This window comes from Anser brachyrhynchus (assembly GCF_964034855.1).
Source record: "Anser brachyrhynchus genome assembly, chromosome: 5".
Lineage (NCBI taxonomy): Eukaryota > Metazoa > Chordata > Aves > Anseriformes > Anatidae > Anser > Anser brachyrhynchus.
The window spans coordinates 38,431,524-38,445,797 of NC_137699.1; the positions used below are offsets into that span (position 1 = coordinate 38,431,524).

The following is a 14,274-nucleotide window of genomic DNA, read 5'->3' on the forward strand; positions in this document are numbered from 1 at the left end:
AACTTCTCTCTTGGCAGGTGTCCTTCCTGGGTTTGCCAGGACTGCTGCCCAACAGTGGGGCCGTGACAAGCCGGTGTTACTGGGGGAGAAGCCTGAGTGGGCACTGGATTTTTTGGAGATTGGGTAATCTTCTGTACAAGGCACAGGACTGCAGAGTTGGAAAGCTGAGCTCTGTTCTCCGTTCAGCTGTGGGCTTTGTGTGTGCTATCAGTGAAGTCGTTAGGACCCCGTCTTAAATGGGATGCTTGGAGGGTGGGAATAAAAATACCTCCTGCTTCACAGGGAGGTGTTGGAGGCCTGGCCGTGTGACTTGCAGTCAGCAGCACGTCAATGAGAAATACTGCTGCCTGCGTGGGTGCTTTGGGACAGAGTAGCACATATTTCTCCGAGTTGCATCATGTGGCTGTAGTTTCTTGGGTTTGTGCAAAGAGCAGCCACGCTCCTGTCTGCGCTCAGCGAGTGAGGGAGGTGCTGGCGGTGGTAGTGGTGCTGTTTGTGCTGGGTTTAACAGAGAGGTTACGGAGGTAACCTCCTTCTGTTTACGGAGGTGCCAGTTTAGCACACGGACAGAAGAGCTTGGCCGTGTTCCCTTGGGGAACAGTGCTGTCCCGTGCAGCTGGTGTTGTGGGTGTACACAGAGTGGCAAAGCCATGGCGTGTTCGCCAAGACATCCCAGGTTGGTCTTGGCATGTCAGAATGAGCAGCACCCTCAGGGCTTCTTGTTCTAGGCGGCGTCACACCACGTCTGTTGTGTTTTTGTCACAATTTGGCTCTAAATGCCGCGTTGGCCAGCAGTGGGCACAGCTGCCTTCTAGAAAAGTCTGTGCTGGGTGGCATGGCCGAGGAGCTGGCCGCGTGGCGCCCCTCGAGTCTTTGTGCCTGCAGGTGAGGCGGTTTCGTGGTGCGAAGGCAATGTTGTGTGGTGACAGGCCTCGTGTTCGGGGACCCTGCTTCCTCACGGGCTGGCACCGAGCGCCTGCCCCTCACCCCCACCTTCACAGCCAGGTGCCTCGTGCTGGCTGCACTTAGACCCCTCCGCAGCTGATCCCCCCACAGCGGAGCTCCCCGCCCGCTCTCCAGCCCCTTCGGCCGGCGCGGAGCCGAGCCAGGCGGCCGGGCCCTTCCCTCCCCACCGCCGCCCCCTCAGCCCCGGGCTGGGCCGGGCCGGGCCGGGCGGAGGAGCCGCGGTGCCGCCCGCCCCCGGCCGCCCATTGGCGGCTCCTGGGCGGGGGCCGGGCCGGGCCCGGGGCGGAGAGCGGCGGAGAGGCCGAGCCGAGCGGAGCCGTGCCGTGCCGTGCCGAGCCCCGCCGCCGGACCATGGTCGGGGATCACTGCAGCCTCCCCGGCGAACGGCCCGTCCGAGCCCCGAGCCCCAAGGCCGGGCTGAGCTGCAAGATGGTCCTGCAGGCGGTGGGCAAGGTGCTGCGGTAAGGAGAGGGCTGGGGAGAGCCGGGGCTGGGGGCCGGGGGGGCCGGAGGGGCCGGAGTTACGGGGGCCTGCTGCTTCCCCGTAGCTCAGGGCTGGCCGGGGACTGCAGCGCCACGACCCCAGGGAGCCTCGTCCCTGCCCCGGCTTGATTTTGGTCGTCCCCGTTCCCTGCTGCTAAATGTTTGTCAGCAGGAGCACTAGCCCTTCCCCTGGGGCTCGCAGCTCTCCTTGCCCCCAAAAGAGTAGGGGAGCCGGTTATTGAGGCCGAGAGGAGGAGGGCACCATCCTCATCTCAAGGCGGCTTGGTGAGAGCCGCTCGGAGCTGCTCCTGACGTAACTCGCGCTTCTTTCCCTGTAGAAAACATCGCTTTAAGGAATTCAGGTTTCTTTCTCAGCTTTTAACGAGTTTAACATCCCTCCTTTCTGTATTTTTTTGGGGGGGTGGCACCATTCAATACGGTGTTATGCAGCTGGCCATATCATAAAACCCCTTGGCTGGCAGCTTGCTATTCATGCCGTGAACCTTTTGAAGTTTTTGGTAGCTGCTCTGCTGGCATCGCTCCCAGATGTAAATAGATGGGTGCCTCTGCAGGGAAGTGGTGCCAAACCTTTTGTTCAGCATCCGTGGCCGTCTATCTGTAAGTATAGGTAACTTCCTGCGGCTTAGCAGGGAAACATCGCTTTGATTTGTTCAGTGTGCATTTTTTCAAATGTATAACAAAAGCTCTTCCTGTCTCCTCCAACTGGAGGACGTGCAGAAATTGTGCAGAATTTATTTGCTTTTTTTCCCCCAAGGTTTCTTTTCTACATATGCTATAAAACTTGTGAAAGCAGGAAAAAGTTGCTGTTGTACGTGACATATTTCGGCCTCGGGAATTAATAGCAAACCTTTGTCTTGCTGAAGCTGTTACTAGATGGTAGTGATTAGTATTTTGGAGTTTTGTTTACTTTCATGTCTTTTCATGCTGGATTATCTCCATTTAGGGAGTTCTCTAGAGTTAGAAATGTGAACTCACAAAAACTTTCTTTAGATGCCAGACTGGTTCTCTTATTTCTCTTCTAGAGTATACTTCAGCTGCCTCATCTGACCTCGTGTGCGTTGCTTAATTTTGCTTTTCTTCAGTTTTTGTTCTGTAAAATAAAAACTCATCATATTTTGAAAAGAGCTCAGACAGCATAAGAGCGCAGGTACTGGCTAGGAGCCCAGGTAAATACTGAGTCTAATCAAAGCTTCCTTATTGCAGAAATCAGGTGCTTAAGAAAGGGGGAGCCTAGAGATCGTGAAAGAAAACAAGTGGGACCTGGTTCAGGAAAGCTGTGGAGGGATTTCTCTGAAGGCAGACATCCACAACTGAGCTTTGTGCACTTTGTTTCTGGTAGAGAAAAGCGGGGAGCTTGAAGACGTGGCTGAATGCAGAGCTGCATTGGCAGCCTGGTAAAGAGTGTGACTAGTGTGCACTTGGTGTGGATGTTGTAGCTGTAAAGTCAGATGAATCTCGCACTTAATGTAGTGGCTGACCCTCTATTCCAGAGTAAGTGGAGGATAACGTGTATCAAGTACTGCTTCTAAGCCTGCCCTCCTGGAGCACTGAGTCTCTTGTAGTCTATGCAGACGGTGAATGAACGCTAAACTTTGGATGAAGTGATTTTTTTCTGTTTATCAGGGCTTCGGGTGACTTGGGGATGACATTAAAGGGCACCTTGCTTGTGCATAGCCAGCATTTTAGTCTTGTTTCATGGGTGAAACCGTGAACCTTCACCACTCCTTGCCCCTTCTCCACAGGCCACCAAGCACTTGTAGAACTTAACAGTGGACAAGGGATAGAGTGCCTGTCTTTTTCCCTAACTTGTCCTATATTTCTGTCTCTTTAGGGGTTTAATGGTTGTGACTTATAAAGCTCACTTGTTCCAGTGAGGTGCTTAGCCAGGATGACTTTCCTCCATGGCAAACCCATTGCACAGTAATTAAGTGAGTTGTGTGTGCCTGTAAGTAAGTTCTCTGGAAACATTCGACATCCCTGTTGCTTTCACTAGCTGGTGGTGTAGATCCAGGCCCTCCTAGCTGCTGATGCCAAATCACGCATGTGTCGCACTCGGGGAGTAACAGTTGCCAAAGGAGAACTTGGCACTGGGAGGAAGCAAGAAGGGAAACAAAGGGATTCACGAGAAGCAGCAGCAGACTTGAGCACCTGGGAAGTGTTGAAAAGAGTGCGGGGAAAGACGACTGAACTAGAAAGGGCAAAAAACGTAACAAAAGCAACAGATGTGCTCTCAGCCTTTCTAATTAATTTTTTATGAAAGCTACTGTTAGGTTTAATACTCTTTTAAATTATTAGTGATTCAACTATGAAGAACTCTGGAGATGTTAGTATCTTTCATCACACGGGCTAGCAAACTGTATTTAACTTTTAAGGGATGGGACTGAGACTACACGCTTCTAATGATTTAAAGAAATTAAAATACCATTAGAAAAGTGTCATCTCCCCTTTTAAATTAATAGCATAGCTGAGATGAAGTTATGTGTGTTCCTCAGCCCAGTGCTTAATTAGGGCTTTCGTTTCACTTCAGATGTTTTTGAAATATGTTGATCTCATTTTTTCCCTCTCCTGTAATGAATTATATGTAATTATTCAGCCTATGGTTGGGGAGGAAGAAAAAACATGACAAAATGGATGCAATTGTTCTGTTTTTTGTTTTCTGCAAGTTGGTGGTTCTAGAGAGGCGGAAGGGGTAAAGTGAAAAAGAACAATGCAAAAAAAAACCCGAATATTATTCTATTTTAAAAAACTAATTGTTCCAGCTTTTTGTGAAGTGGCTGATTATTGTTAGCTTCCTTGCAGTGGTGTGCTTTTTACTGACTTTGAACAGCAGAAGTGGAAGGAAAACTCAAAATTCAGCTATGTGGGAAATCTTCCCTTTTTCGTCCCTGGCTATGTGCACTCACAACTCCTCAGATCTGCGTGCTTGTGACATGTGGACATGGTTTTCGCTGCCCATGTCTGAGCCTGAGTCCTGGTTCAGACGCTCAAGTGCAGCTCAGAACTTCAGCGTTTGTGTTGTGGCACTGCAGGTCCTGCACGAATGATTTTCAGAAAATACTCATCGTGCAGCTTCATTGTCAGTGCTCATCCCTTTAAGCTTCCAGTGGAACCTAGTCCCTGTGGGATAGCTGACTAACAGTCGGTGATATGGTGTCATGGAAGAGGAATGATGAGGGCTGCAGAGTTGTGATGTCATGGTCTAATGACTTCTGATGAAGTACAGTACATTTTACATGTATACATAGTCCAGGACGAGTGTGGGAATAGGTAACTTAAACTCCTCCTCGTGAGAGAGCTTCCCTTTTTAGAGCAATGTGCAGGGATTGATTTGGAAACCAAACCAGAATCAAGGCATCCTTCCTGTGTAGATGTGCCTATTGTGGGCAGCACTAATTATGTGGAATTTTTACAGTCACTTTTCAAGAATTTGTCTTCAGTGATAGTGTGATAAGATTGCTTCCATCACAGATAAGTGGACACGTTTGTGTTGGCATCCTGGATGGTGCTATCTGTTGTTACATCCAACACTTTGAAATTAAACAAAAAAAACCCCTAAGTGTTAAGCATGTTCACGAAACAGGACACATGTGGACAGAAGCAGAGCAGGTTTACTGTGGCTGCCACTTTTCCACTGGCTCGCATGGCCCAGGACAGCTGCAGCTGGTTGTCAGTGACACTTAGGTGTATCAGCAGGGCTGAGGCAAATATTTAAAAAATAAATCCTGTTTTATCCTTTTTTAGGTTGAAATGTCTTCCAACAGTTTAGTCTGGCCTACACCATTAACAAGTAATTAGTGAGGGCCGTGTTTAGTGTTACTAATCTGATTAATGCACAAATCTGAGCAGGGTAGGGAGTAGAGAGGGAGGGGAAGGCAGCGTGCAGGGAAGGGGCTCACAGGCAAAACTATTCAGAACCACGTCAGCTATTTTTATCCTGTTCTTGTCCTTTCTCCCTCCCACAACTTTCCATTGTACCAAAATAGTTCAAAATGTTTATGGTTCAGGGCAACTGACATCAGAAACTGACCTGCTGTGCCTCACCGAATATTTCTGTAGCAGGAGATGGCTTCCTGTCAGCGGCAGCCACTGGGCTCGCGCTGAGCGGCTCAGAAAGGGCAAAAGAGCATCTCGTGCTCTGGCAAAGCGTGGCTGGGCACTAGGGGCCTTGTGGAAGCTCTGCTGTGCACAAGAAAGCACAGATGGGCTTTTGGAGATGGTTCTTTGACCCAAGTGTCCTGTCATGGTGACAGAGCAGGTCCTGACGAAGGTAGGCCCCGCGGCCTCACCAGGCCCTTCAGAGGGCCCGTCCCCCGGCGCCATGCGCAGGTAGCGAAGTCGCTGCGAAATTTGTGATGTTGTGCTTGAAAATCTGCCCCGCTACAAGCTGTAGGTACCTCTGTAGAAGGCATCTAACAGCCTCATCTCCTTCTGGAGTTTGGGACTTGAAGCTGTGTCCTGGGAGGAGGCTGTGTCTCATCAGACCTGTGTGCCAGGCACTCCTCCATTTCTTTGGAATCATTGTCACTGGTGTTTACTTCAGGAGTGTCACAATCCCGGTGTGTTTACGAATCTTGGTAAGCCATGTACAGTGTACTAGCTTAATGAAGAAGCCAGTCTTTGTTCATTCAGAGGTATTTTACAACATCGAGCTGTATTTTGGTTGTGTGTTCTACATCCGGTGAACAGATAGCCAGAGGGAGATGACTGCTGAAATTCCTCTGTGTGTTGAAATAACCCTCTAAGGTGTCTCCAGAGCTAGTATAAGTTAGTGGAGCCTATTAACACTGAAGCTAGGCTGTTTGAACTTGTCTGAAAATGTTTATTTTCCAAGTTTATTTCTGTTTAGTGCTCCTACACTTGTTTCAATAACAAAAGTGTAGGAGATGACGGGGATTGGTTATAGCAGATGCTCCCCGGGTGAAAGGAACATTGTAGATGTCTCTAATTCCTTTTAATTTAAAAAAAAAAAAAAAAGAAAAAGAAAAGAATTGTCAGTGAGTGCAGCTGGCTGTGCTCAGAAAGACAGGTAGTGACAGAACATAACTCTTAAAACAGCTTAATACCCAAAAAAAAAAAAAAATCCCATCATGCCATACAAAGCTGATAGAATTAATGAAGAAAGGTACCTTGGGCTTCTTCATGGTAACTTCAATGCCAGAAAAGATGTTACATGTCCTTCGTAGCTCCTCTCACATTAGCCACTTACCCAAATTTGCTGTTCAGGCCAATGTGGCCATGTATCCCAGATTCAGAACAGCAGAGGGTTACAGGGACATATGCTGACAATCAGCAGGGTGCATTTGGCAAGACAGGAGAAAGGAAATTTGTGCTGAACTAGGTCTTCCTGACTCCTCATTATACAAAGTCCTCGGTTACAACGTGACTGCCTTTTTTTATTTTCTTCAGAACTGACCTGCTCAGGGAAAAGATAGACCATCTTGACCATCTTTATGGGACAGGGGAAATTGCATTGTCTCAGTTGAAATACTTAATTTTTCTGTTTTTCAACATGCAAAACCTGTCTTGTTACATCATTCAAATGCATCAAAATGAGTGTTTTTTTTCCACATCTTATTTAGCAGGTGAGCTAACTGTATCTGTTAACTGACTTGAGTTACAAGCTTTCTGAAAGGGATTCATATTGATTTTTGAAGTAGAGATTTAAGTGTTGAGACTGGATCACCCAGTGATGATATTTAGCTGCTCTCTTGAGAGAGACTTCCTCCTTTATAGGAGATCATCTTTCATTTCTTCGCGGTGAGATGGCTAACGCAGCTGTGCACCAGTAGGCATGGCTACATCCCTGTGAAACCACTGTGAACTGCCCCTCGCTGCCAGGAACTGAAATGGGGCTTCTCAGGCAAGCACACAGCCTTGTTTAAAAAGGGTTAGTCATGACCACCCCTTGTTTTGAGGTGTGATGCTGGGTTAGAAAAGCTGCTGTAAAGCACGACTTCACGTTGTGTTTTGAGCAAGAAGCTTAAATACTAGTCTCTGCTTGTGTGAAGTGATTAATTTTAAGTCCCTGTGAGCAGCTAAAGGTATTGCTTGCCATTTGCACGTGCAGCCAAGGGAACGAAACTAATTCAGCACACAACCGTTCATCTAATTCTAATATTTGGTTTGGAAAATTACTAGTCTTCCTTAACCAATTCCTTGCCTGTGCTTTCAGTGCTTAATTAAAAGAATAAGCAAGCAAGCTCTTGAAGGTATTGCTACAAGTTTGAATGCATCTATATTATTGTGTTTTTTTCTGGTTGCTAATGGATCAGTATGTGTCTACACAAAACTGTTTCTTCTGAAGCTTTTCAGTCTCCCTTGGAGTATCCTGAAAAGTAATAAATTAGAGTCAGGAATCACTACTGTCTCATAAGCTAATTAACAGTGGTTGATCTAACTGTACCAGTAATTAAACTATTATCCACCCTACTATTTTTTTCAATCATTCATTCAAATATAATTTTCTTTGACCCATAATTCTGTAGAGTTTATATTTTAAATAGATTAGTCTTCCTCTGCTGTACATAAAGCAAAATTTTGATCTTCTAGGAACTATTGAAAGGACTATAGTATTGATGACAAAACTGAACAGACAGCATTGCATCATTCTTTTGCAAAGCAGTTTAAAAATTAACTAATGGTTAGATTAGTGAATGCTTTGTACATATTATTTGTTAATGAAAGCTATCCAATTACGATAATGCTTTAATTCCTTTTACCTTCAACTCTCTCCTACCTTGTGAGAGGAGACAGTTTGTATCTTCTGTGATTTTTTTTTTTAATAAGACAATTCATATTAAGACTGAAAGGTACTGTTTTTATTGCAAAATCTCATCAGAGGTATGCCAGGAGAGGTGGGATTTCCCTGAACTAACTTTAATTTACATTTAAAGCAAAAATAGTAAGAAAAAAAGATCAATAATAGTTGTTTTTTTTTTTTTGCAAAGCTACCATTGAGTGACTGTGACTGTGGTAACTTTTAGCGATTAAATGTTCTTTCTAATAAAAATGCTGTAGTTCACTTCAAATGTAAGAGATAAGTTTGTCAAGCTTGACAAACAGTGGATCTGAATTTCACATGGGGCTTCTTCACATTGGTATTTCTGTGCCCAACCTGTTCAATAACTAATGACTCTGTAGGTAAATGAACTCTCAACTGTGTGCCAGTACAAATGCTTTGCAAATAAGTTCATGGGTGCAGGCATGCAAAATTGCTTGTGAATCCTGAAGACAACCTATAATTTTTTCCCTGCTCTATATCAATAGACTTTATATTGTTTACCTAAGATCCTACACAAAGACTAAGATACTTGAAATAATAGTTAGGTTGCCAGCTGTGTTTCTATGTATGCTCTCACTTGTGGTGCACTAGTGCTCTTCTGGCCTAGTAAATCCTTTTACAGTTTTTTAGATGTGAAACAGTTTATCTGAAGGATTCAGCTGCTGAAATCCTGCCTACTGCGTGATTACATAGAGATGATGTTTTCAAAGGTGGAACTGTATATGTAAGGAAGTAGCAAAACAGAGGGAAGAACTTGTTTTCACTCTTCCCAACCAAAGCAGCCAACGTAGCCTTCCAATGCAAGTCACGTTTTATGCCTAAATAATCACAACTTGCCCTGTCCTGCCGGAAGTAAAAAGACAGCCCTTCAGTGTTCCTCGCCTCTGGGACTGTGCTCAGCTGCCAGCTGACATGTTGCACCACGCTGAAATGGATTTATCTGTGGAGAGCACTGACTGGGAGTGAGTATTCCCATTAACTGTTTGGGGACTGCATCACGCAGCCTGTATTGCTGCCCTTCGTACTGCACACTGTAGTTACAAAACATATCATAAAACACTTTTGTACTTGTAAGAGTTCAGAATTATTTCAGATTACAAGTACATTAGATATTACCGTGCTTTGCAGGACAGGTAAGGTGGTGAGCGAGGCTCACACCTCTAACATACCTCCTTTGTAGGTTTTATTTAGACCGTGGTGGTACCTAAAGCTAGTTAGTACTGGTAGGTGAGTATTTTTGTGGGAAAAGGGCAGAGAGGAAAGTAAAACCGTACAAAGACAAACCTGTCTGCACCCTGGTGCTCTGAGCAGAGTACGCTGTCTGCAGTTGTGTGTCTTGGGCTGTATAGCAAGAAGTCTGCGTGCTAAGGCCAGGTTGCCATGGTGAAATAATTCCTAGCTATTAAAGCACAGTTTTACCCTGAGAAGCAGCTCTGTGCAAGCTTCATTGTGAAATCCCACGTTTACGAGGTCGTGAGGTTTCCAAATCAAATTTGCTCAGTTTGGAAATAAAAAGATAGCTTTGCGATCTGCCAGCTCTACAAACTGCCTTTGGCTTGGAAGATAACAAGCAGCGTCTTCAGTGGCTCCTGTGCGCTGGTGGTGAGCTCCCTCCCTGCAAAGGTGGACCCAAGTGTACTGCATGTGCTCTCCTGGAAAGATAGCAGGGCTGCCTCGGAATGGCTGGGAGGAGTGGCTGCTGCCAGAACTTGAATTTAACCATAATGCAGAAGTCAAAATAGCTCTTATTTAAGTGTATTCCAGTGGAAGATTGCAGGAGAGAAAGTAACAACAAAAAAAACCTGCATAAGTTAATAGACATGTCTGAAAGCACACAGGTAATAGATATGTTAATTAAGTTTCCACGGTTTTACTTCAGTACGTCTTACATCCTGCAAGTTGAAAGAAAATGTAAAACCTTGAGAGGTACGGATTTTTTCATTGTTGTTGATAATTGGGTTGGTTTTACTTTTTCCTTGTTCTCGCAAACAGTTGTGCTGGCCTCCAGAATTCCAAATCATGTTGAATAAAACATAACAACAAACCTGGTAGGCCTATATTTGCCTTCTCCATAGTGTAAAAGGGTAAAGCCACCCTAAAACTTGCTTGTGTTCAAGTCTTGGTGCACATCACTTGTTCTTGTGGTTCCTTCTCACAGCTCCTGCTGTGAGAGCTTTCCCCTCTGCAGCATACAGTCTCTGAACAGCAGTAGGCTCTGGATCTCAGCCCTTCTCTGCTCTGAGCTCGGTGCTCCTCCTTCCCCCGTGTGTTTTAATTAACGAACTTCAAGCCATGCTACGGATCTCTGCCTTGGACTGAGATGTTTTCCAGTATACAGAAAAAGCTATTAATCTCCGCTGACTTTAAAAGGGTTTGAGAGAACCAATTCACATGTAAACATTTACATACGGAGCTATCTGTTTGGTGAGATGAGTCCTGTTCCTGCTGTCCAGCTGCAGTACGGGGTATATTTAGCACGCCCCTCGGAGGAGGGCAAGGAAGTGTTTGTGTTGCTATAACACAAATGGTGTTTTCCTCTAAGGGAGGCGAGGATACGGGAGCATCCTTATCTTGGGGCTGACAGCTTCGGAGCGTGCGCCTGGGAACTAAAATGAGCTGCATGTTAACGAGACAAACCCCAGAGCCCGGCACTCCGGCCCCTGTTCTCAGCTGGAAAGCTTGTGAAAGGGCTGGGTGGAGATGCTGCTGGAGAGAGTCACGGCAGCAGCGACTCTCTTGTCCCTTCGTGCCCCGTGCTGGGCTCTGCTCGGGGCAGGAGGCATCGCATGGGGCAGAGCACCCCGAGTGCCACCTTCTCCAGCAGCCCTTTGCTCCCTCCTGCTCAGGTTTTGCTTTGCCTCCAGAGCTCGCCTGCAGCTGGAGAGCTAAAAACACCACCACAACGAGAAGAAACACCACCCCGAGCCTGTCATACGCTCGGGCCTCTGGCACCTCTGACGCAGTATTGTGCTCTGTAGCTTGTTCTGAGCGCTGGGTAAATTAATTGTTGCAACACTCTGACTCTGTGACCTGCTGCATCTCTTACAACAGCCCTGATCTGGCTTCACGTAGAGCTCTTGAGAATAAACATTAGGAAAGATGTGTCCTTTTACTTTCCTAATCCTCAGATTACCAAAAACCCGGCCCGTGCTAAGTCTCTTGGGAAAAGGACCTTGCTGAGTTTTCCCGTTGGCACCTCCTGGTTTGGCTACATGGGGGCTTTTTGGCACGGAGGTAGAACAACAGTTCAAAAGGAAGAACAGGGTGGTTGCTTGGGTAGGATAATTTTCTGCGTTCCTGCTGGTGTGAGTGGTTCCTTCTAACTCACGTCACGAGTAAATACTCTGCTCTTCTGCCACGTCTCGTTGGGGCTCTGCCCTCTCCCTTGCTGCCTGGGGGGGGCCAGGACCAACGCAAGCAGTGCCCACCCCAAGGCCCCCGTGGAGGCAGCGGGGAGGTCAGAGGCACCCTCTCCTGGTCGGGGAGGAGTTCTGGCAGGTACACACGGAGAAGAAAGGAAGCCCTAGTGCAGTGTGCGTTACCACAAGAATGCACGCTGCGCATTTTTGCAGCATTAGCTGAGCCCTTCGCAAGCCCGGCCTTGCCTCTGTAGCCGTTCTTCCCAGAGCTGCGCTTTGGAGAAAAGGGGGGTCCTGCGGCCACCAGCACCTCCCAGGGAGTTGGTGGCTTTCAGAAGGCAAATGACACGTAGCTGCCATCGCAGGGGGGGCAGGCACCAAGTTAGCAGGGGCTGGACGGGCAGAGGAGAGAGGTGTTGGGTGGTGGGAGACCTGGGAAAGGGAAGGGAAGCCGGAGGCACAGCGTGGGCAGGTGCCCCGTGTTCCCCTCGCTTTGCCAGCAGCACCAGCTGGAGCTCGGTTTGGCCCCGCAGAAGTGTTTTGGGCTTTGTGCTGAGAAGCAGCATTATGAAATAAGGTTATGGCACTTGTCGTCCTTAACATGCCTGCCATGCCTTGGCACCGGCTGCGCAGCGCAGCATCCGGAGGCCGAGCAAAGATTCCCTTTTAAGGCAAAGAGCCACTCTGAGAATCCAGGAGAAAAAGTTTCCCTGGCATGGAGGGTACATTCTTCTTTCCTCCTCCCCTTAAGTAAACTATTAGTAACTTTGAAAAACAGAACAAAAATGAAGGAGCAGGGCCAGAAATGCTGCCCAAGACATTTTATTCGGCGCGGCCCCCTTAGAGCTGCGCCATAACCTGGCCCTGGAACTGACCCAGGGCAGGAGCTGGGAGGAACGGAGCTGGGGTCCCGGGGTCTGTCAGAGACCTGGGGCGAGAGGAAACGAGAGCGGAGATGGTCTGGAAGCGCGCAGTCTCCTTCCCATCCCCAGGCCCTGGAGAAACAGTCTGACCACAGCAATCCATGAGCAATTGTCTTGCAGGATGCAGTGGGTTTGGGCTTGCGTCCTAATACCTTGCAGTCTCCCTTCCCCTGCTGACGGTCTTTTCTTTCCCAGCCCTGAATGCATGCATGGACGTCCAGGATTCGTGGTCTGGGCGTGCTGTCACGTGGCGTTTTCAGCTGAAGGCTTAGCGCTGGTCTTGGTTAAAACAGGACCTGTGACTGCAGAAAACTCTCCACAGGGATACTAAATCTGTATGGTTTTAGAGGAAGTCCCTCACTTTCAACTTCAGTGAAGTTCAAACAAGGCTTTTAATTCCGCCTTTTGTGCCTGCTGTACAGACAAATAAAGGCACTGAGTTCCCAGAAGGTGACTTTAAGGTGACTGCGGCCTTTAAGCCACCAGTCCTTGCGCCTCTCAGAGGGCAAAAGACTACGGCCTGCTGTGGGAGGTGGGGTGGCTGGGGTAGGAAAACAGCATTTGAGAGTTTGTGGCTGGTGTGACCTGCTGCTTCGCTGCTCGTGCTGGGAGGTTGTTGCTGGGAATGACATTTTAGCTCATAAAACTGTTTCCTTCCTGCCATGAATAGGTTCTGGCGTCCCATACTTGCGCAGAGCGTTTCTGACCAGAATTTAACTGATAACTTCTTTCCGGTAAAGGGCTATGGAAAAAATAGAAGATAAGCAAAGCTGGGAGCAGTTAGCCTGCTTTTCCTTGCAAAGCTGCAGCCTTCAGGATGGCTGAGAGCTTTGTTTCTTTCCTTTCTGCAAAGGGGGAGTGCGTTAGAGGGAAAGAGCATGAGGATTTAGAGTTTTTACTTTCAGATATTTTGTTTGCTCTCCTGTTCCACACACTGACTGTGATTCCTTACCCCGAGAAGGGAAGGGGAGAGAAACTGCAGTGAAAGCCTCCAGCATGCTTTTAATTTTGAATTACAACCCCCTATTCACTGCAAGATGTAAAAACGTGAAAGTGGTCATAAGGATTGGCCTAAGAGACACCGTTAAAATGTTGGCTCGCTGCCTCACTAATTCTGCGTTGGCTTGTGTTTTAAGAAGCTAACCCCCATCCTCAGATTACCAAGAAAGTAGGTTTTGGCAAGAGTACTTTGTAATACTTCATCTGTGGAGGATGTTTTAAAACATGGTATTTCAGAAAGAAAGGAAAAAATTACAGGATGAAAATCAAAGGCAGAGATAGTTTGATACATGCAGTAATGTGGTAGTCTGGAGGAACACCTGGGCGAGGTGTGATACGGTGTCGCTGTTGGAGACTGTCATTCTCAGAAGGCTGTTTCCCATGACAGTGTTTTGGTCAGGAATGCAACAATTCAACCCTAAAATTTTCCTGCTTGTGAACCATATAAATTGTAAAGCATAAACTAGATTCTTGAAAATAGCCCCCTAAAGCCTTAGGTATATTTTTTTATATTTTGTAATATTCTGTGGGCATCTTGTTTTTGATCTTCCTTAAAACAAACTTTTCCTTTTGCGCTGCTTCTGTAGGCATTGCTATGAACCTCAGGCTCTCACTCTCCTCTCACCAGCACTGAATACATCAGCTAGATTGTCACACCTGAGAAATCTTCTTTTCTAAATTTGCTGGTGATTCCTGGAATTATACCAGTTAACCTTGGGTAATAAATAATAGCAGTTATTAAA

General features: G+C 47.0%; 1 protein-coding gene across 8 annotated transcripts in view; it reads left to right on the forward strand.

Annotated features, from left to right (window-relative positions):
* Positions 1-14,274, forward strand: part of MOB2 (MOB kinase activator 2) — a 112,523-nt gene that overhangs the window by 81,195 nt on the left and 17,054 nt on the right. Inside the window, exon 1 of one of the 8 annotated variants that reach the window (XM_080596117.1) lies at positions 1,238-1,427. The exons of 6 other annotated variants lie outside the window; for them this stretch is intronic. In XM_080596117.1, coding sequence (XP_080452243.1) covers positions 1,318-1,427 — 110 coding nt within the window. In that variant the 5' untranslated portion in view covers positions 1,238-1,317. Of the gene's footprint in view, positions 1-1,237; positions 1,428-1,552; positions 2,067-14,274 lie in introns of those variants that run through there. One more of the 8 variants, XM_080596118.1, reaches the window with a different exon arrangement.